Source organism: Camellia sinensis, chromosome 2 (assembly GCF_055761805.1).
Source record: "Camellia sinensis isolate YWXY chromosome 2, ASM5576180v1, whole genome shotgun sequence".
In the NCBI taxonomy this organism is placed as follows: Eukaryota; Viridiplantae; Streptophyta; class Magnoliopsida; order Ericales; family Theaceae; genus Camellia; species Camellia sinensis.
In genome coordinates, this window is record NC_138962.1 from 163865689 (window position 1) to 163886599 (window position 20911).

Sequence of the window (20911 nt, forward strand, 5' to 3'; positions counted from 1 at the left end):
ACTAACTGCATTTGTATTTCAATTTCAAAGTTGAATACTTGTTAGCTGTTGCATCTCATATGCCATGTTTAGAATAGCCGAGCCTGCTATAGTTGCATTTTTCATGTGTTGCATTAGGCATTTCTGTATAATTAGGATCATGCATGGATTTCTAATTAGCTTCTGTTTTGGCTTGGAGTACTCGGTGAGTTTTATGGTTTAGCATCCTTGCATGTGTGTGAGTGACTGCCATGATAGCATGCTTACCATGAGGCTAATTGCTTATGTGATATAACTGCCTGAGTGCCTGTGGGTGAAGGTTGGGTTATTTGAATTGGAACAATTCATTAAATGTGTGTTTTAAGCCCACTAGATAGTGGCAAAATCATGTTTTCTAAGCCCACCCGAGGGTGGCAAATCCACGTCTTAACCTACTTGCGGGTAGCACCATCAAACCATTTTCAAATAAACAAACATGAAATGTTTTGTTCCAATTCAGACGATCCAGTCTATACTTGTATGCTGTGCGCATCACATAGTAAATCTAGGCTAATAACCAGAATAAGAACACACAATGTTTTCAAAACTTGATATCATGGTTAGCAGAGGCCGATCTTTGATCGGGCGAGCGGGGGTGCTCACGAAGTGACCTTCCCCAATCGTACCCAAGTTTCCGAGCCGAGGCAATTTTGGTGATGACGGACACGTGGCCTTAGGCAACGAGTCAGGGTTTCCTAAATTTCCTAAAATAAAATATTTAGGTGGCGACTCTGTATCTGGCAAAGCAGTCCATGTTTGGCACTTCTTTTCTAAAAATCTGTTTTCTCAAAACGATTTGCCGGATTTGGACTCTTTGGTTCAGATTAAGAACCGTGACATTTTAGAGTCCTGAGCTGTAGTGACCCCAATATCGAACGGAACGGGGGGGACTCATTCCCCTCCGGGGGCGTTCGGGGACGTCTACACATTCCCTCTCTTTCTTTTCTCTCACTCTCTCTCTTCATCCCTCCCTGTTTCAGATATAAAAGAGGAAGAAGAAGAAAAAAAAAAAAAACAGAGCAAAACGACGTCGTTTTTCAATCGGGGCAATCGAGCCGCTCGTTTTTCAATTAGTAGCTCGATTTTATCGTCTAGAATTTTGAATTTTGGATCAATTTCAATCATGCCATTAGCTATCGTCTAGAATTAGACAACACTTGTTGTCATCTTTATTTGATATTTCATTTCACCCCCAAAATTATTCCTAAAATATCAATTAAACTCCTAAACAATATGAAATTTGGTGTCTAATTGATATTTTTGAGATAGTTTGGGAGGAAAAATAAAATTTCAAATGAAATTTTCGGTACTACATCAACAACTTTCATTTGATTATAAATTAACACTGGTGAAATTTATCCAAAATCAAATATTTTAGAGGTAAAATTAAAATTATAAAAAGTACATGAGTTATAAATTGATCATCGTGGTATAATTTAAGGGATAAAATAAAATTTCCTCCTTTAAATTATGAAATTTGAAAATTAAATGAATAGAAAAATAATAGAATAATAAGGGAATTTTATAATATACATCTCACTTTAGAGTGTGTATCATATGTATCAATCATGAAATTTGTGATGTTTGATTATGGGAAAATCCTATGGTGTCTACCCTTTAGGGGTATACCATATGCACCATACTACAAATTGGTGTAACTTTATCGCAAAATTTTGTGGTATCAATTACAAAATAAGTAACCTCACTACAAATTAGTATAACAATATGTCTAAAATTTTGTGATTCATTACGCATTTTATGGTTGACGTTATGAAATTTTGTAGTAAAGTTACGCCAATTTGTAGTAGGGTGCATATGTGTGCACCCCCTTTGAGGTGCTACCCACAGAGGTTTCCTTAATTATCACCTATTTTGATGTTAATTAAAATTTAGTTATGACTTATTATAGTATTAGTTATGACTCATTCTGATATTAATTATGACTTATTTTGATTATTATTTTAAAAAAGTCTTTGGTAATATTTTTTATGTGATGTTCCATTATGACTCATTATTATTTTTGTTTAAGTTATGACTTAAAAAGATTAATTAGGATATAACTTGCATATGATACACACTTTAAAATTGATGTGAATAGTAGTATGACTCAGAATAATTGAAGTTGAGATAAAAGATATATATATATATATATATTTTTTTAGTAGAATTTTTATAAATAGAAAGAGAATTCTTAACATGATTTTAAATAACTAATTTTATATAGTGATTTCAAAGTTATAATGACAAAACTATTTCACCCGATGTTAAAGTTCATGACTAAATTAACATATCTAAATTTGAGTTATAATCGTTGAATAATTAAGGTAAAATCTCTTGATTTGAAATTCATATCTTTCCAAACAGATTGTTAGTTAAAAGTGTTTTAATTTCTTTTACACCAATTAGCTCATAAGTGATTTTTTTTTTTTTTTTCAAAAATTTCATGTTACTTCTATTTTTAGTAGGAAAAATTGTAATCCAGTGAAAGCATGGGTGAAATTCTTCAAGAGTCTAACGCATCACAAGGAAGGAGATAAACTACTCAAGAAACTCAGGTCAAAATTGCTGCGACTTAGTGTCGTCCTCAATGATGCAGAGAAACAACAATTCACTAATCAATTAGTGAAAGATTGGATGGACGAGCTTAAAGATGCTATCTACCACGCAGATGACTTATTGGATGAGATTGCTACTAAAGCTTTGGGGTGCAAGGTGGAAGCGGAGTATCGAAGCGCTGTGAAAAACCAGGTAACAACCTCAACCTCGACTTCTGATTCAAGTTTATATGATGCAAAGCTGGTGTCCCAGATGGAGGAGATCATTGAAAGACTAGAATGTTTTTTAGAAGAAAAAGATGATCTTGGTTTGAAAGAAGTTGCTGGTCTGAAGTGGTCTCACTCTCACAGATTGCCATCAACTTCTTTAGTTGATGAATCTGGTGTGTATGGGAGGGATGATGACAAGGAGAGGATAATTAAAATATTGCTTTTGGATGAGGCGAGTAGTAATAAGGTAGATGTGATTCCAATCATAGGGATGGGTGGGGTAGGCAAGACCACCCTTGCTCAACTTGTATACAACGATGGCAGAGTGGCTGAGCATTTTGATATGAAAGCATGGGTTTGTGTTTCTGATGAATTTGATGTTCTTAGGGTTACAAGAACAATTCTCGAGGCAATTATTACTTCCATTAATTATGACACACAAGACCTAAATCTGCTTCAAGTCAAACTGAAGGAGAGCTTGATGGGGAAGAAGTTTCTAATTGTTTTGGATGATGTGTGGAACGAGAACCCTAGTCATTGGGAAATCTTGTGTGCTCCTTTCACAGCTGGTGCATATGGAAGTAAGATTATTGCAACAACCCGTAATCGTAGTGTCGCATCTATCATGCAAACCATTCCTGCTAATCATTTGCAACAATTATCAAATAAAAATTGTTGGTTACTTTTTGCTAAAATTGCTTTCGTTAAAGGAGATTCAAAAGCTTTTCCAAAGCTTGAAAAGATTGGTAAACAAATCGTGGGTAGGTGCAAAGGTTTGCCTTTAGCTGCAAAAACACTTGCAGGTCTATTACGCTTCAAACTTGATGTTGAGGAATGGGATGAAATATTGAAGAGCGATATATGGGATTTGCCAAAGGATAAGAACAACATTCTTCCAGCCTTGAGATTGAGCTATCATTATCTCCCTTCACATTTAAAGCAATGTTTTGCTTTTTGTTCTACTTTTCCTAAAGATTATGGATTTGTAAAAGAGAAGCTAGTCTTGTTCTGGATAGCTCAAAATTATGTGCAGCAACCCACAAATAAGAAAACTTTGGAAAAGATTGGTGAGGAGTATTTCGATGAACTATTATCGAGGTCCTTCTTTCAACAATCAAGATGTAGTAGATCCTTTTTCGTAATGCATGATTTAGTCCATGACCTAGCTCAAGTGTCCATGGACAGTTTTTTTTCAGGGAAGCTGACAAGAAGCTACTCGATATTTCTCCTAAAGCACGGCATTTTTCATATAAGACAGGAGAATTTGATGGTTTTGAAAAATTCAAGGCAATTTATGAGGCCAAGTATTTAAGGTCTATTTTACAATTGAAGTGTCCATATGAAGCTTCGTACCTTCCCAAGAAGGTATTGGATGATATTTTTCCAATGCAAAGATGCTTACGGTTGCTATCGTTGCCACGTTATAAGATTACGGATTTGCATGATTCAATTGGTAATTTGATACATCTTCGATACTTGGATCTCTCTGCAACAAAAATAAAAAAGTTGCCTGAAGTATTTTGCACCTTGTATAATTTACAAACATTACTACTATCATATTGTTATCGTCTCACAACCTTGCCGATGGAGATTGGAAAATTAATTTTCTTGCGTCATCTTGATATTAGTGGATCTAAATTAATAGAGATGCCGATGCAAATGAGTCGATGAAAAGGTCTCCAACATTTAACTAATTTTGTTGTGGGAAAGGGCGGTGGGTCAGGTATAAATGAGTTGAAGGAGTTTCATCATCTTCGTGCGAAACTGACAATTTCAGGTTTGCAAAATGTAGAGAGTGGAAGGGATGCATTGGAAGCAAAGCTGAAGGAAAAAGAGCACGTTGAAGAGATAGTGCTGGAATGGGGTAACACTACTGAAAATTCACAGAACGAAAGAGAAGTACTTGAAAATTTGCAGCCTCATACAAATTTAAAGCGCCTCACAATCAAACGATATGGGGGCACAAGATTTCCAGAGTGGTTGGTGGATCACTCATAGTCTAATATAGTGTCTTTATGCCTTGATAAATGCGATCATTGCTTTTCATTGCCACCCCTTGGTAAGCTGCCGTCTTTGAAACACCTTAACATAGCAAGGATGAATGGAATAACTATGGTGGGTGAGGAATTCTATGCCGATGGTTCTTTGACCAAACCGTTTCAATCCCTTGAGACTCTTCATTTTGAAGAAATGTTGGAGTGGGTGGAATGGTATATTTTGGGGGCTGAAGAGTTTTCGCAGCTTAAAGAACTTTGTATAATCAAGTGTCCAAAGTTGGTTGGAGGCTTACCCATATGCATGCCATCTTGGGTGGGCCTCGAGATTCGTGAATGCTCAGCACTTACGGCTTCACTTCCAAGGACTTCGGTTGCAAATAAACTATTATTGAATGGATGCAATGGCGTAGATTTGGGATGGCAAGGTGTGTCTTCTCTTGTAAAATTGGAGATTTCAAATTTGCCAAATTTAAAGGAATTGAAACCCGAGCTGTACATGCTAACAAATCTGCGAGAGTTAATTATGGAGAATTGTCCAAGCCTTGTGTCATTTCCAGACACAGGATTAACCCTTAAAAATAAGATAAAAATGAAAACAACGATGACGTGTATTAAAAGGTGAAAACTCAAAAACCCAGCATCGTACATACGATCCTACCTATGATCCCACACGATCCCACACTATCCTACTTTCGATCCTACTATAACACCGATCCTACAACAATTTGGATCGTTTTAGCAATTTAGGATCTTACGATCCTACGATCTAGATCACAATTTTGATAACCATGTCTAAGATGACTGCCAAATAGATGTTACCTTTTTGATTTGTTGATTAGTGCTTAACTCTGCTGATAGCTATATTTCAAAATCGTACGTTTTATTGTTATTGGATATTTCTTCTACTAAACTAATGCTTGTGAACTTAGGGTTTTCCTTCTTTTGCATAAAGATTCACAGTGCGTAGTGTTTCCATTTGCTTGGTGATAGGATTTGACACTCTTTCTTTGCAGATTGGATCAATATGCTATTTCAAAATTTGCTAAGAGCTTTGAGATGGTACCTAAAACCCTGGCTGAGAATGCTGGCCTGAATGCAATGGAAATAATATCTTCTTCGTATACTGAACATGCATCTGGAAACACCAAGGTAGGCATTGACTTGGAGGAAGGTGTATGCAAGGATGTCTCTCCCATGAATATTTGGGACCTGCATGTCACCAAGTAAGCTACTTCTCATTGTCTTAAAGCCATTTATTCTTTCCCTCTAAGAGCTTCTTCAATGGTATGGTCAAAAGCTTGGTTATTGTGATGCAACCTTATCTTTTTTGATCATATTGTGTGTACACCTGAAGTATTTGTCCAAAGTATTTTGAAGCTCAGGCAAGGTTGGACTTATGCTGGCCTTTAACACTAATATACCCTGCCTGAGTTGTTCTGAAAATACGTGGCAGGAAATGCGAGTTCACTGTTACTTAGATGAGGGATCGGTATGCATGCCATGCTAAAACTTTGACTCATTTTATGTGATTCAAACTATTTTGCTGTTTACAGGTTTTTTGCTCTCAAATATGCTGCAGATGCTGCCTGCACTGTGCTGCGGGTAGATCAGGTAAGCCATTAGCTACTGGTTTCATGGTTTACTTTCTTCTGAGATACCACCTTTGAATTGACTATTGAATCCCTCTTCTCTGGCTGTTCAATTCATCCTTAATGATTTCATTTTGAGGGGTAAAGTTTATAAATCAAGCTGTGTGATAGGATTTATTTGGTCCATTAAAAGGAACAAATCAAACTTGGTCAAATCAAAGAACTAAAGAATTCAGAGGCTCCTTGAACAAACTTGTTCAAATCACAATGTAGTAATAGGTCATCAATATAATACTGAGTTGGTGAAGAGAATAAATTCTCCTAACTGAACAATAGGTGAAGCACCGATCCCTAGAGGGAAGAAATATTTTTATTTTGTGATGGACAATAAGTTTAATGAACTATCAGCAAAGACTATAGGATTGGAGTACGCAAAATATAGAGATAAATACAGGGAATTTAAACTTGAGAATGTTGTAGCCACTTGTAAAATTTGTCCAATAATACATAAATCAAGGGGTCCATTTTATTAATCATGCCTTGACTTGTATATGCTGCAGATTATAATGGCAAAACCAGCTGGTGGACCAAGGAGGGAGCAGCCTGCTGCAGGGATGGATGAGGACTAAGGTTTTGTATGAGCTGCGACAAGTGACTGTAATGACCATGCTTGGGCTATGTTTTTGTTCTTTTTGCACGCCAAAGACTTGGTGTAAGAATTTTTTTTATTTTAAAAAATGACATAGATTGGTGTTCCTTCTTGTATGGTTTACTTGCATTTTTTTTTTTTTCCTTTTTGAAAAAAAAAAAAAAAATTGAAGTTTGTTTATGGGGGTGATCCTAATTTTTCTTGCATTAGTGTTGTGGTGCTGAACTTTAAACTGATACGGGGATACCACTTGGCATAAGCATTTAAATTATTTGGTTGATTTCCTATTACTCTGGGCAGATTTGATCTTTTCAATTTTTTTTTTTTCCAACCAGTGGATGAATTTTCTCTCTTCAAAATAGAAATCGTAACAACGATAGTATTGTTTGTGTACTCTCTCTATTAGCTCTGTTTCAACGCACAAATTTCAGGTATCACCTTCACAGATGTTGACTGAGAGCCCAAGTAATATTGAACCAAATAACATGGAGAGAGAAAACATGCATGCATTTAACCTTTTTCATAGGCATTTTCTCGATCAATTGATAAGCGTTGGTCTAACAGCATCAATCAATACACACTTACCATCACACATTATTGGCATACACCCATTTTGCTGAAGCATTAGTATTACTGGTATGATTGCTATCTCTACTATTTTATTCTTGGGCAAAATTGTCAGTCCACAAGCATATCTGCTTGCTAGCCCCCTTTCCGAACAGCCAGTTAACCCAACATCACCACCCACAAACTACTTGGTTAGAGTTTTCCAAAAACACCTTTCAGAAAATTCTACTTTTTTATTTTCCGTATTTTTTTTGTTTTTACTGAATTTTTTTAATATTTTAAGCATTTTTTTAAATTTTTTTTAGACATACTTATCATAAATGTACCTAAAAAATAAAAAAACTGTGAATTTTTTTTTAAAAAATTCACTAAAAACCAAAAATACAAAAATACAAAAAAAAAAAAAAAAAACACGAGAATTCAATACATTTTTTTTGTATTTTTATGTATTTATTAATTTTTTAAAATATTTTTTCTCAAATTTTTTACTTTTTAAATACATCTAAGTAAGGTGCATCTAAAAAAAATTTGTTTAAAATTTTAAAAATATTCACTAAAAACAAAAAAATACGAAAATAAAAAAACTCAATTTTCAAAAAATTTAATCCAAAAAACTCAAACCAAACATGTATGTTTGGTTTGGTTTTGGGAGAGTAGTTTTTAAAAATTATTTTGGGTAGAGAGTTTAGAAATTTTTTGGTTTGTTTAGTTGTGTATTTTGAAAGTAGTTTTGGAGTTTGAAAGTTTGGTATAATTTGATATTTTGTTATAATTGAGTAGATGTGTGTGAGAGAAAAAGTGAAAGAGAATGAGAGATGAGAGAAAAAAAGTGATTGATTGATAGGTAAGAGAGTGTGTGATTTTGGAAATTGTTTTGGAAAATTTATAAACCAAACAAATTTTTTAGAAATTTTTTTCCAAAATCACTCCACAAATCCAAACCAAACAAATTGTTTTTGGAAAATTTACAAACCAAACAAATTGTTTTGGAAATTGTTTTTTTTTTTAATTTTTATTTATTTACTTTATTTCAATTTAAGGGCATTTTAATTCATTATAGTTTAAAATTTAATGTCATTTAAGATTATGGGTTTACTTATTTAGTGTACTTTTTGACTTTTTATTAAAAAATATATATATACATAAATGTAGAGAGATAATATAATCAAAATAAGTGCACTTATCTAAATAAGTGTACTTTATTTAGCTCATTCCAAAATTAACAAAAGAAGGTGATTTTATATTATTATCAAGAAAAATAAGGATGGACATTACAATTTAAAAAACTAGAGGAGAGGTCCAGAAGCTTCAAAAGTCCTTGTGATTAAATAAAAATATTTTTTTATAAAATTCAGCCAAATAATACAATTTTTGAGATATCGACACCGGCAACACGCAGTAAGGATGAGAGGTCCACCAGCTGACCAATACCCTACCCTATTACCAGCTATAAATACAAGGCTCTCAATTGATATAGACCTCCCATCGCCACCTCTTATCATCCGAATCCGGATCACCCGTCGCCTTCCCCTGTCGCCCTTTCCTGTCGCCCCCAAAACGACGTCGTTTTGGGGGTAATTTTCAGAAAAAAAAAATTGCAGAGAAGAGGGAGGAAGGAGAGGAAGAGGGAGAGGGAGAGGGAGAGGGAGGGTAGGGAGGAGGAGGAGGCTGCGAGCTCGCCGTCCGTCCTCGTCCCTCGCCGCCGTCGCAGCCGCCGTCGCTGCCGTCACAGCAGCTCCACCTCGTCGCAGCCGCCGTCGCTGCCGTCCGTCCTCGTCCCTCGCCGCCGTCGCCTCCTCCTCCTCCTCCTCCTCCCCTGTATTTAAGGCCCCCTCCCCCTCCCTCTCCCTCTCCCTCTCCCTCTCCCTCTCCTTCCTCCCTCTCCCTCTTCCTCTTCCTCTCCTTCCTCCCTCTTCTCTGCGTTTTTTTTTTTTGAAAATTCGCCCCCAAAACGACGTCGTTTTGGGGGCGACAGGGGATGGCTACAGGGAATGGCGACCGAAGATCCGGATTCCTTATCATCCTCTCTCTGCCTATACTTTCCTTGTCATTGTCTTGAGTCCGGATCATCTCCAGCTTGAATTTCCGTCCATTCCTTCGAACAACGGTTCAGATTGAATCACGTCACCTACAAATAAATAAACGGCTCAAATTTGTTTCTTTATGAAAGATTTATGTATAAAGAAAGAAAAAGAATTGTGTATTGAAATGTTGTGTTGAATGTTATATTGAATGTACATTATATAGGAGATGTAAAGTGGAGATGGAGTGGTGGAGTAGGTGAAGTGGATTAGGTTTAGTAGAGTAGGTTTAACAGCCCCCCTCAAACTCAATGAGGTTAGACACAAACCAACTTGAATTTGGAGAGAGTAACAAAACATGAAAGTAAACTGATAAATAAAAACAAAACAGGATAGGAGACACGGTATGGTCGTGTCAGACAGTTTACGGGGTCATGTCGGACCGTTGTAGCAGACACTGTGTGGTCGTGTCAGACCGTTGTAGAAGACAGTTTATGGGGTCATGTCGGACCGTTGTAGCAGGACAGTTTACGAGGTCATGTCGGACCGTTGTAGCAGACACTGTGTGGTCGTGTCAGACCGATGTAGAAGACAGTTTATGGGGTCATGTCGAACCGTTGTAGAAGACAGTTTATGGGGTCATGTCGGACCGGTGTAGAAGACAGTTTACGAGGTCATGTCGGACCGTTGTAGCAGACACTGTGTGGTCGTGTCAGACCGTTGTTGTAGAAGCTAACCGGAATAAATGTCGGGACAGTTTACGGGGTCATGTCGGACCGTTGTAGAAGCTGACCGGAATCAATGTCGGGACAGTTTATGGGGTCATGTCGGACCGTAGTAGAAGCTGACCGGAATCAATGTCGGGACAGTTTATGGGGTCATGTCGGACCGTTGTGGTGGTGCACCAAGGGGGCGACTTAGGGAGTGCGCCGTGAGCGACTTATACATGATACTGTGTATAACCCCCCCTCAAACTCAAATAGGTGTGAAGATAGAAACCTATTTGAGGTTGAAACAAAGGGATTGATAAAGCTGACCGGTGTAGAAGACACTGTATGAATGTGTATATAGGCTGCCCAAAAGATATACATGGATATAGATATCGAGCCCTCAAAAGTCGTGTCCTCAAAAGGTGTGCCCAATCTTTCAAAAGGCGTGCCATCAAAAGGCGTGCCCAATCCATAAAAAGGTGTGCCATCAAAAGGCGTGCCCAGTTTGTCGTCGAGCGCCGAGCGGCGCATGATGCGCGTGTCTGCCTTGGCTATAAGACGGAGGCTGAGGCTAAGGCGAAGACAAACAACTTGCGAAGAAAAACTTCTGAAAAAAAAGTCTGCGTTTGCGGAGAGAGAAACTCTGTAACACTCTGTAACACTCGGTTGCCCAGAACATGGCCTCGTCTTCCCGTTCAGCTACCCAGAATATGGCCTCTTCGTCCCGTGGTCTGCTCACTCTCTTTCCCGACCTCAACGAGTCAACAAGAGAGATAACTGGTGCGGTGGCCAGTGAACCTCAACCAAGCGCCTCTGGTTTTGCTCCGTTGAACTTTCCGATGCGGTCGGTGGAGCAAAAAATGGCGGTGCAAACTGATATTGAGGCCAATCAGTATACTTTGAAGTCATGTGTGGAGACCATGACGGCGGTCACAAACCTGTCGCACCGGCTGCAGAGTAGGACAAATGAGGTGCAGCAGTTAAACGCCCAACTGGCTCTGCTCCAGCGCATGTATAAGGATGCGCGAGCAGAGATAAGTGTGCTAAAGGCGAAAAATAAGGAGCTGAAGCGGAAGGCCACCGTGATGTTTCGATTTGGAGGTCCGCCATATGCTGCAGTGGAGGAGTATGGGGGAGTGAACGTGCTCGGCGGCGCGGGAAACACAGAGGCAGCACTGTCAAGGGCTGCCCAAGACGGAGGCAAGAAGAAAAGACCGGCGGCAGAGTAGAGAAGAAAAATCCCACTGTGGGTGTGGGTGTGGTTGTGTTGTTGTGTTTTTTTTTTTTTTTTGGTGTAGAATGGTGAGCGGGGTGAATCCCTGATATGAATAAAATAAGTGTGTTGTGCAAACTCGAATGGAATGTGTGATAAGGCAGAAAAACCAAATGGAATGAATGTATTTTTGGTTTTGTTTTGTTTTTTTTTTTTTTTTTTTTTGTGTTTATAAAATAAAAATGTAATGAAAAATTATTTGAAAAGGGCTGGCTCACTTTCCGTGGAAAAGTGTGTAAAATAAATAAATAAAAGAGGGAAGTGAGCGCTGGTGTGGGGTGGTGGGAAATTATTTGAGTGCAGAGTGGCTATGAAAGGTTGTTTGGTGGGTGGAAAATGGTTGTTTGTTTATTTGTTTTTTTTTTTTTTTTTTTTTTTTTACAATATATCTCCCTCATAGGGTGTCCAATTCGGTGGAGAAGTATTATGTTAGAGGGAGAGTGAGTTGGTGGACTAAGCACTGAGAGAACGAAAAAGGAATAAAAAAAAAAAAATTAGAACAACGCTGAAAAGGTGGAACAAAAGAAATATATATATATATATATATAAAGTAAAAGAAAGTTGAGTGGGGGTGGTGGGTGGTGAAAACAATTATGGTGGGGGGACAAAAGTGGCTAAGTTGGTGGGTTGGATGAAGAGAGAGAGAGAGTAATAAAATATGAGAGAGAAAGAGATTGAGTGGGTGCCCCCATGTGCTGGTTGTTTGGTGTGTGCTGGTGCGTCCATGGTGTGTGTATCAGTGTGTGCAGCTTCCAAGGGTGTGTGTTTGTCAGTGTGTATGTGGGCTGTGGCTATGGAGAGAGCCGAGAGGGAGAAAGAGCTCAGTGAGCTCAGTCTGTGTATGGCCGTGGGTGTATGTATCTGCTGGGTGTCCCTCTTGGGTGTGTATCCATGAAAGAGAGGAATGTTTGTCCCCTTTCCGCCTCCAATCGAGACCCAGAGAGAGGGAGAGGTGCCTCCTCTGTGTGTGTTTGTGTGATAGCCAACCGAGACCCAGAGAGAGGGAAAGGTGCGTGAATCATGTCTGGTGGGTGCATGGGCTTGGAGTTGTCTAGGGCGGTGGAGGAGGAAAAAGGAAGTCGAGGGCGGAGGCGGAGAAGCGACTGGCGCTATGGGTGGTGGAGGCGAAGATGCCGGCGGCGGAGATAGTGGTCGATGATTGAGCTGATGATCATGGGTCTGTGAATTGATTGAGTGATGTGGTGCTTCCCGTGGCTGCTGCTACTGTGGCGTGGTGATGGCAGCGGTGGTGTCTGTGGCAGTGTGCATGTGTCTGCTGTGTGTGGGTTGTGTGAGGATCAAGGCCCTCTCCCCATGCACATCGAGAGAGAGATTAGAGAGAGAGAGAGAGACTGTGTCTTGCATGGTTGAGAGAGTGCATGTGTATGGATCTTCCCTCAAAACCGTGTATGTGTATGCATCGAGTGATGGCAATGGTGGTGTGTTTCAGTGAGGTGCCGAGAGGGAGAGGGAGGTTTGAATTGGTTGAGATCCGGCGGGCGGTCAAGGCAAGGTTGCCGCCCGCCGAAAGGCGAAGAACACCAAGATCTTTAGCCTATAGCTCTGATACCATGAAAGATTTATGTATAAAGAAAGAAAAAGAATTGTGTATTGAAATGTTGTGTTGAATGTTATATTGAATGTACATTATATAGGAGATGTAAAGTGGAGATGGAGTGGTGGAGTAGGTGAAGTGGATTAGGTTTAGTGGAGTAGGTTTAACACTTTAAACAAAAAAAAAAAAAAAAAAAATACACCAACGAACACACACTCTCTCTCTCTCCGTCCCTTTCTCACTGACACATACACTCTCTCTCTCTCTCTCTCTCTCTCTCTCTCTCTCTCTCTCTCTCTCTATATATATATATATATATATATCACATTTCTAACAAAAGAAAATTAAAATCACACGTACTCTCTCTCTATCACATTTTTAATAAAAATAAAAAAATTATTTTAATCTTTTCCATTTTATTTTCATAATATATATATATATATATAATTTTTAATATAAAATTTTCTTTTTTATAAAATTAATATCATTAAAAATATACTTTTAAAATAAGACTAATATTAAATATATTTAATAAAAATTTAAAATAAATAAAAATTAATTACTATATTTAGTTATGCTTTCAAAGTATTATTTTTAAAATATAAAAATTATTTTGATGAAAATAAACACACAAAAATCATATATTTTTAAAATTCTCAGAAATAATCTTCATTCCAAAAAAAAATATATGAAAATAATGACTTTTGTGCATAGATGTAAATTTTTTATTTTCTTTAAAACACAAATTCAATTTATGCATAAGTGTAAATCAAATATAGAATTTTTTTTATTTCCTTTAAAAAAAATTATAAACTCGTTTGGTTAATAAAATTAAATTAAAAGTCATTATTTATATATATATATATATATTTTAGAATGAAGATTGTTTTTGAGAATTTCAAAAATATATGATTTTTTTTTTTTGTGTGTTTATTTCATCAAATTAATTTTTATATTTAAAAAATAATAATTTGAAAACATAACTAAGCATCGTAATTAGTTTTTGTTTATTTCAAATTTTTATTAAATATATTTAATATTAATTTCATTTTAAAGGTATATTTTCAATGATATTAATGTTATAAAATTAAAATTTTATATATTATGAGAATAAAATGAAAAAGACTAAAATAATTTTTTTTTTTTTTATTAGAAGAGAGAGAGAGGTGGGATGTGTGACGCATGACGTGTGTGTGGGCAGTGAGGGAGAGAGAAGGGTCAGAGAAAAAGGAAATGATTCAGTGTGGATATGTTTTGAAATTTTTGTGTGTTTAACGAAACAAATCTGAACCATGCATTTTTTGCGAGGTGACGTGGCTCTATCTGAGCCGTCACCCAGAGGAACAGTCGGAGAGAGTGGCTGGAGAGGATCCAGACTCCGTTGTCTTATCCGATTACCCTCTCTCTCTCTCTCAACTATTCTATGAGGAAGCAAAGCTGCTACATCTACTGAAAAAAGGTAGCTCGAGTTACCTAAATAAGAAAAAGGGATTTGTGTTGTGTTAGAACCAGTTGCCCCTTTTTGTGTGTGTGCCTCACGCGCTAGTAAAATCAATAATCAAAACACGCTGGCCGACTTTGCTACCTCTCTCTGGACCTTGCTTTTGGCTCTCTCCATTTTCACACCGACGACCACCATCCACCACTGATGACGGTGGTGGACGATTGACGACCACCACCACTCTCTCTCTCTCTCTCTCTCTCTCTCTCTCCATTCGCAGCCCTAACTATTGAATCTGCCATTGCCAATTGTACAAGAATTTTCACTTCTGGCGAATAAATTTTTAGTCGCCAAAAGTCATATTTTAGTCGCCTATACTCTTTACCGACTAAATTTTTTGGTCGGGAAATTAGTAGCCAATGAATCATATGCAATGATAACTAGAGAAAAAAGAAAATTACTAAAACTTACTTTCAGATCACTCAAGAAAGAGTTACTAGATAAGGGTATAGAACCAATATTTTATATGACAATGGAGCAATAAAACCAAAATGCAAGAGAAACCCTGAAATAAAAGAAATGTGATCAGCTCAGCACTAAAGAGTCAAAGATCTTAAATTCAACATATCAGTTTAGCAAGAACAAAGACGAATTTTGGGCAATGATTAAATCGGATTTAAAAGAATATTGCATAGGCCAAGGAAAACAAAATAAGTCAATTTTTTGTTTTAAGTATGAGATATAAACTTAATACACAACTGACACTGAAGGATGTCCAAGTTGGGCCCACCCTACTGAGATTTCATTAATTTATCAGGCTCTTACCTCCAAGACCTTTTCTTGGTTTTCTTTATTTGGTGAATAGCCTAGCCTTATACAAAGAAGCAAAAACTTTTGAGCAAAACCATATGAATACAAAGTGTAAACAAAAAAACAACAGTATAAACATTACACTATGAGAGCATGGGACCTTTACAAAAGAGTGACACTCCTAAAGTTGTAGGAGGATGCCCAAGAAAAAACCTGCAAGTATGTTGAGGCTGTTTTGGAATGTTCAACAACATTGCAATAATTGCCTTGCAATGTTTAACAACCTTCTGAGGATGCACCAGTAAGGAGGGGTATTTTAACTTGATGAGAATAAGTGTTTGAGGGGTATTTTAACTTGATAAGAAATTCACTTGAAATATATCCAAAAAGTGATTGAAATGCTACAAGCCTACAGCAAAAATCTTTAAGCCTGTAGTTTCGAGCACTTGATATTTATATTTACTTTTTTAAACTAAATTTTATTTGTTTACATATTTATTTATTTCTAATTAACTACAATAAAGACTGAACCCTGGACCCCATTACTTCCTTTTAGATATCATGCCAGCTCTTTTCACACTGCTGAAATAGCTTTCTCAGCTCAAGTAGATTACATCTATGCGCTCAATATAGCAACCATGACCACATCCATATTAGACCATGCATTCATAAGTACATTCATTCAAATGAACTTATCAGTAATAATCATTTTCATTCAAATGAACTTATCAGTAATAATTCTTGAGTAATTTGTAATAAAAAGAAGTATTATTTCCCTTGAAAAGATATATAATTTTACTTTGGCCTTTAGCCATTACAAATTTAAATAATTTTACCTTAAGGCCCTACTTTAGACAATTTCTATGTTCGCTGCTGGTTTCATTGGCTCGCCCTCTTATCAAGTATCTAATAATGAATAAACCTTCATTTTTAATTCTTGGAAGATTACATTAATCTCAATCTTACATTAAATACTAATCAAAATAATGCGTTTCTTAACCTAACAAGTCCGTACATCTGAAATAATGCATTTCTTAACGTGAAAAGTACCTTTGTATTGATTCACTACATACACTAGTAGAGCAAGGATCCTCATAAAGTGGGCAAAACAGTTTGTCAAGATTTGGCATAAAGTGGGTGAGGTGTGTAAAATTTTCCAACACTTTCTATGAAATATGAAAATGCTCTCCACGAGGAAGAAATTTTGCACATTATGAAAGTAGTGATAAGAAATGGAAACATCTATATAATTGATTCATTCAACCAATCTAATTTACCTCTGAGAATTGCAAAATTATCTGGATTACATAATTTGTCATTTGAATTATCCCTCCTTGCAATAGAAAGGTCTGCACAATTTTTTGGTTCGGAAATGCAAGCTGCAAGAATCCATGAAGGCAAGTCAAAAGACGTAGCATCTGCACATAAGCTTTCCTGGATTTTAAAGGACATTTTAGTTTTTGCCAATGGCTAAAGTCAAAATATATTAAATACAAGTTAAAAACCTGCATGATTTACAATCTAATTAACTTTTTGTTATATCTCCATATTTGTATAGTATCATATTTGTGTTTATTGGAAAAAAGTAGCACAAGGTAGCCCAAGGTAAGCGTTTCAAATCCAAGTGACTGAATTTTGTATTTTGGAATTTGCCTAGCAATGATGGGCTCTGCTATATTTTTTGCAGACTCATCTGGGATAGCCTAAGGACCTTAAACCATCAATACGATAAGATAGCAACTCAAGCAACTCCAGCAGCAGTTGCTCAAGCTCACAACAGCAGCAGCAGCTCAGCCACAGCTACAGCAGCAGAGCAGCAGCATCTCAGCCATAGCAGAGCAGAACAGCAGCCAGGAGCTTCAAAGCAAAAGCTCCAGCAGTCACGTGTGTATTATCAAGGCTAGGTAGTTATTTTGTTAGAATTTAACTATAGTTTAGTTAGACGGTTATGGTTAGGTTAAGTGTATCAATCTTGTATAAATACTACTCCTCTGTATAATGTTGATTAATTCAAATATTCAATAAGAAAGATATCTTCTGGTTTTTCTTCACAATACACAACTCTTCTACTTTAAAAGATTCTACAACATGTCCAACTAAACATACCTTGTCCAAATAAGGCCACATTGTTTCAATAAATTTGTTAAGCCAATCAACCAGTGCAAAAATAGAACCACAAGAATCTCATATAAATATGCACAGCAAGGAGGTATATACATAATTTTTAAGAATATTCTTATTTCAAATATGTAGTTGGAAAAATTATGGATTAGAAGGAAAAAAAAATATTGGGAGTAACAGCTTACACGGTCAATGTCTGGATTTTTCACCCAAATTGGTATCTCCAGAAGCAACTGTTGCAATGATTGAGAATCTTGCTCGACCAATGGACGAATAACAAGATCCTGAAAATTCCAATGAAAAGAAAAGTTAATCATCAAAGGAAATAGGTTCAACTGTATCAACCATTGCATGCAACACCTCAACTTTCTTTTAGCATCAATTGTAATTTTTTTACAAAGTCAGTGGTATTGTGGAGGGTTGGCATTAGAGAGACTGCAACAATTGTAAAAAATGAAAATGGAAAAAAATAAAAATAAAAGAAGAAAGGTACTAATATTGGTCAATAATCACAACTGAGAGTAGAATTCTCCAGTAAAATATTGGGGAGATACCTATTTGGTAGAATATTTTGAAGTACACAAATCATTTTCAAGAGTACAGTTATAGTGAGAAGTCAAATTAGATAAAATGGGCTTTACTAGATAATTGAAACACACAGAATCATAACATGTAAAAAATTGTGGGAACTAAAGAACCCCGTATCCTTTTTTTCCTTTTTGATTGCCATATATATTTATTTATTTGGGGCAGATATATAGGAAGGACAATTGGGGACAATTATAATCTTACATTGTGATCAAGAAACAAAAATAAATTGACAAAGCTTTAGACACAAAATAATGCCAATTCTCCAGAGAATGCCAATTCTCCAGAGAATGCCAATTCTCTCCAATGAAATACCTAAATCTGTGCAAGTCAATCATCATAAGATGGTAATCCATAGAGATAGTTCATGGGTACTATACGATAATACCTAACATAAGCTTAGAATTTGTTTGGCAGTTTCATTGGTTTACAGAGTGTTATATATTGCAGACATCAAATTTTTTATTTTGATTTTCAACATCAAATTTTTTTCTCCATCAAACCCATAAACCCTAATTTGAACCTATTTTGGTGATCAAAGCCATAATTTTATAGAAATCAAACCACTTCAACCAAACCCATTTAAGCAATCAACACAAAATTATACTAAAAAAATCATATAAAACCCTAGCAAGTGTGAGAAATGAGAAAATAGAGAGAGAGAGAGAGAGAGAGAGAGAGAGAGAGAGACCGAGAGTGAAAGAAAGCGAGAGACAAATCTGTTATTTGCGGCAGTGTCGGTGGTGATTTGCGGCTGTGGCGGTGCGACGTGCAGCGGTGGGGTGGTGAGCCGGGGGTGAGGTTTGGTGGTGACTGTTCTGTATGTGAGAGAGCTGTGTGCAAGGTTTTAAAAAGTGGCCGCAACCGTTACGTAACGCCGTTACGTAACGGTTTTGGCAGTTACCGCCACCCGTTACGGCCGCTTTTATAGTGTGATTGAGATTCACGGGTGTGTCGGCCGTAGTGGCTACCATAGCAGTCGTAACGGTGCCGTAACAGCCGTAACGGCCTGTTACGCACCGTTATGTAACGGTTCCAAACTGTTTCTTTCGAAAAAACACACAAAAAAAAAACTGAAAATGGGGGAAGAGGGACAGAGAGAAGAGGGAAGATAAAGAGAGAAAATAGAGGGGCAAGAGATAGAGAGAGAGAGAAGAGGGAAGATGAAAAATATGTTATTGATTTATTGAAACTATAAGACCTATGCTATTCTATTCAGCTGCTATCACTAAACCATTTTGTTTGTGTGTGTCTATCTATATATTGTTTGAAAATAATAATAATAATAAGTGTGGTCATTATCTATTTGGCTTGGTTAAAATATGTATATCTATATATATATATATTTAGGCTCTTATTTATTCTCTTACTTTTGTCATTATTTATCTTATATATAATAGTTAGTGATTAATTTTTTGTAAAATATAAAGTCATTAATTATTAAAATAAAATGTAAAAAACTTAGTTTATAATGATTTAAAAATATGAAATATATTAGATCATACTTAAAAATTTACAAAAATTGATCAATATTTATTTTTAACCCAATAAATATGATCATGAAAAAAAAATATGCGTATCGGTAAGTTTTTTTCAAATTGTGTGAAAAATAAAAAAATTCACGGTTCCGGTTACCGCAACCGTTACACTACGGCCTTTACACCCCACAACCGCAACCGCGTCACCGCCACCGTTACGGCGACCGCAACCGCTTTTCAGAACCTTGGCTGTGTGTGTGTGAGAGAGAGAGAACAGAGATCTTGTGTTTGTGTGAAAAAGGGGCGCGGGCGCCAATATTCAGTTCCCTCTAAAACAAAAAAAATTGTTTCTATCTTTAGCGACTAAACTTATATTTGGTCGCCAAAGAATAATCAATAGCGACTAAACTTTTTGTAGCCAAAAGTGTAATTTAGCCAAAAGACCATTAGCGACTGAATGTCAATTAGTCGCCGATTAGTTTTATAAAATCTCTCCAAATTTTGAAATTAATTCCTCCAAATATTTTAGTTTTGGCGACTAAACTTTCTTTTTGTCGCTGAAAGTACGTTTTTGGCGACTAAAAGTTTGGTCGTCAAAGAGAAAATTTATTTTTTTATTTTCCATTCGGCTACTAAATATTTTAGTAGCGAAAAGTCAATATTCGGCGACTAAAAATTTTTTTTGTCGCTGAAAGTACATTTTTGGCGACCAAAGTTTAGTCGCCAAAGAGAAAAAAAATCATTTTTTTATTTTCCATTCGGCGACTAAATATTTTAGTAGCCAAAAATCGATAATTGGCGACTAAACTGATTTTTAGTCGCCAAAACCTATACTTTTGGCTACTAAATTTTTTTAGTCGCCAAAAAATTTTACTTTTGGCTACTAATGTTGTTTTAGTCGCCAAAACCTATACTTTCAGCGACTAAAATTTTTTTAAGTCGCCAATTTGGTCGCTGTAGGTGCATTTTCTTGTAGTGCAACCTAGAAGCTTTCATTGTAGAACAAGTCATCTCTCTCTCTCTCTAAATTCCTTTTTGCTCCTTTCTTTGTTTGGGGGATTTGTTATGATCCATTGTCGAATTTGGAAGGTGGGTTTTACTTTTGATTTGGTTGTGCAAATGGGTTGATTCATTTTTATGCCAATGGTGGGTGTTTGATCTATGCAAGACAAGTGTTCAATGAAAGTTCTGAAAGTGATGTTGTTTCTTAGACCACAATGATTGATAGGTATGCACAAATGATTCATGGTTGAACTAATTCGAATTTCTAATTGTTGTTGTATATATTGCACATTGTTAATTAAAGAGGAGATGGGTTTATTTGAATAG

The 20911-nt window shown here is 36.5% G+C and overlaps 2 protein-coding genes and 1 pseudogene across 3 annotated transcripts; 2 read left to right on the forward strand and 1 right to left on the reverse strand.

Annotated features, from left to right (window-relative positions):
• The first annotated feature begins 2517 nt into the window (after positions 1 to 2517).
• On the forward strand, positions 2518 to 4359 carry LOC145820433 (putative disease resistance RPP13-like protein 1 pseudogene; annotated as a pseudogene). The gene has a single exon (XR_014361981.1). The product of XR_014361981.1 is annotated as a putative disease resistance RPP13-like protein 1 pseudogene (transcript).
• A 1439-nt stretch (positions 4360 to 5798) lies between these two features.
• Positions 5799 to 7184, forward strand: LOC145820434 (T-complex protein 1 subunit theta-like). The gene is made up of 3 exons (XM_082916020.1): positions 5799 to 6003; positions 6334 to 6391; positions 6930 to 7184. Exons 1-3 carry the CDS (start codon positions 5837 to 5839, stop codon positions 6996 to 6998), a joined length of 294 nt encoding a protein of 97 aa, XP_082772146.1. The 5' UTR covers positions 5799 to 5836; the 3' UTR covers positions 6999 to 7184.
• Positions 7185 to 14013: 6829 nt separating this feature from the next.
• Positions 14014 to 18938, reverse strand: LOC114259020 (regulator of telomere elongation helicase 1 homolog). Its single transcript, XM_082916021.1, has 6 exons — positions 18796 to 18938; positions 17700 to 17800; positions 17502 to 17550; positions 16673 to 16829; positions 15411 to 15451; positions 14014 to 15150 (listed from the first exon to the last, which is right to left on the reverse strand). The coding sequence occupies exons 3-6, from the start codon at positions 17520 to 17522 to the stop codon at positions 15082 to 15084; spliced, it is 288 nt and encodes a 95-aa protein (XP_082772147.1). The 5' UTR covers positions 17523 to 17550; positions 17700 to 17800; positions 18796 to 18938; the 3' UTR covers positions 14014 to 15081.
• Between the last annotated feature and the right edge of the window lie 1973 nt (positions 18939 to 20911).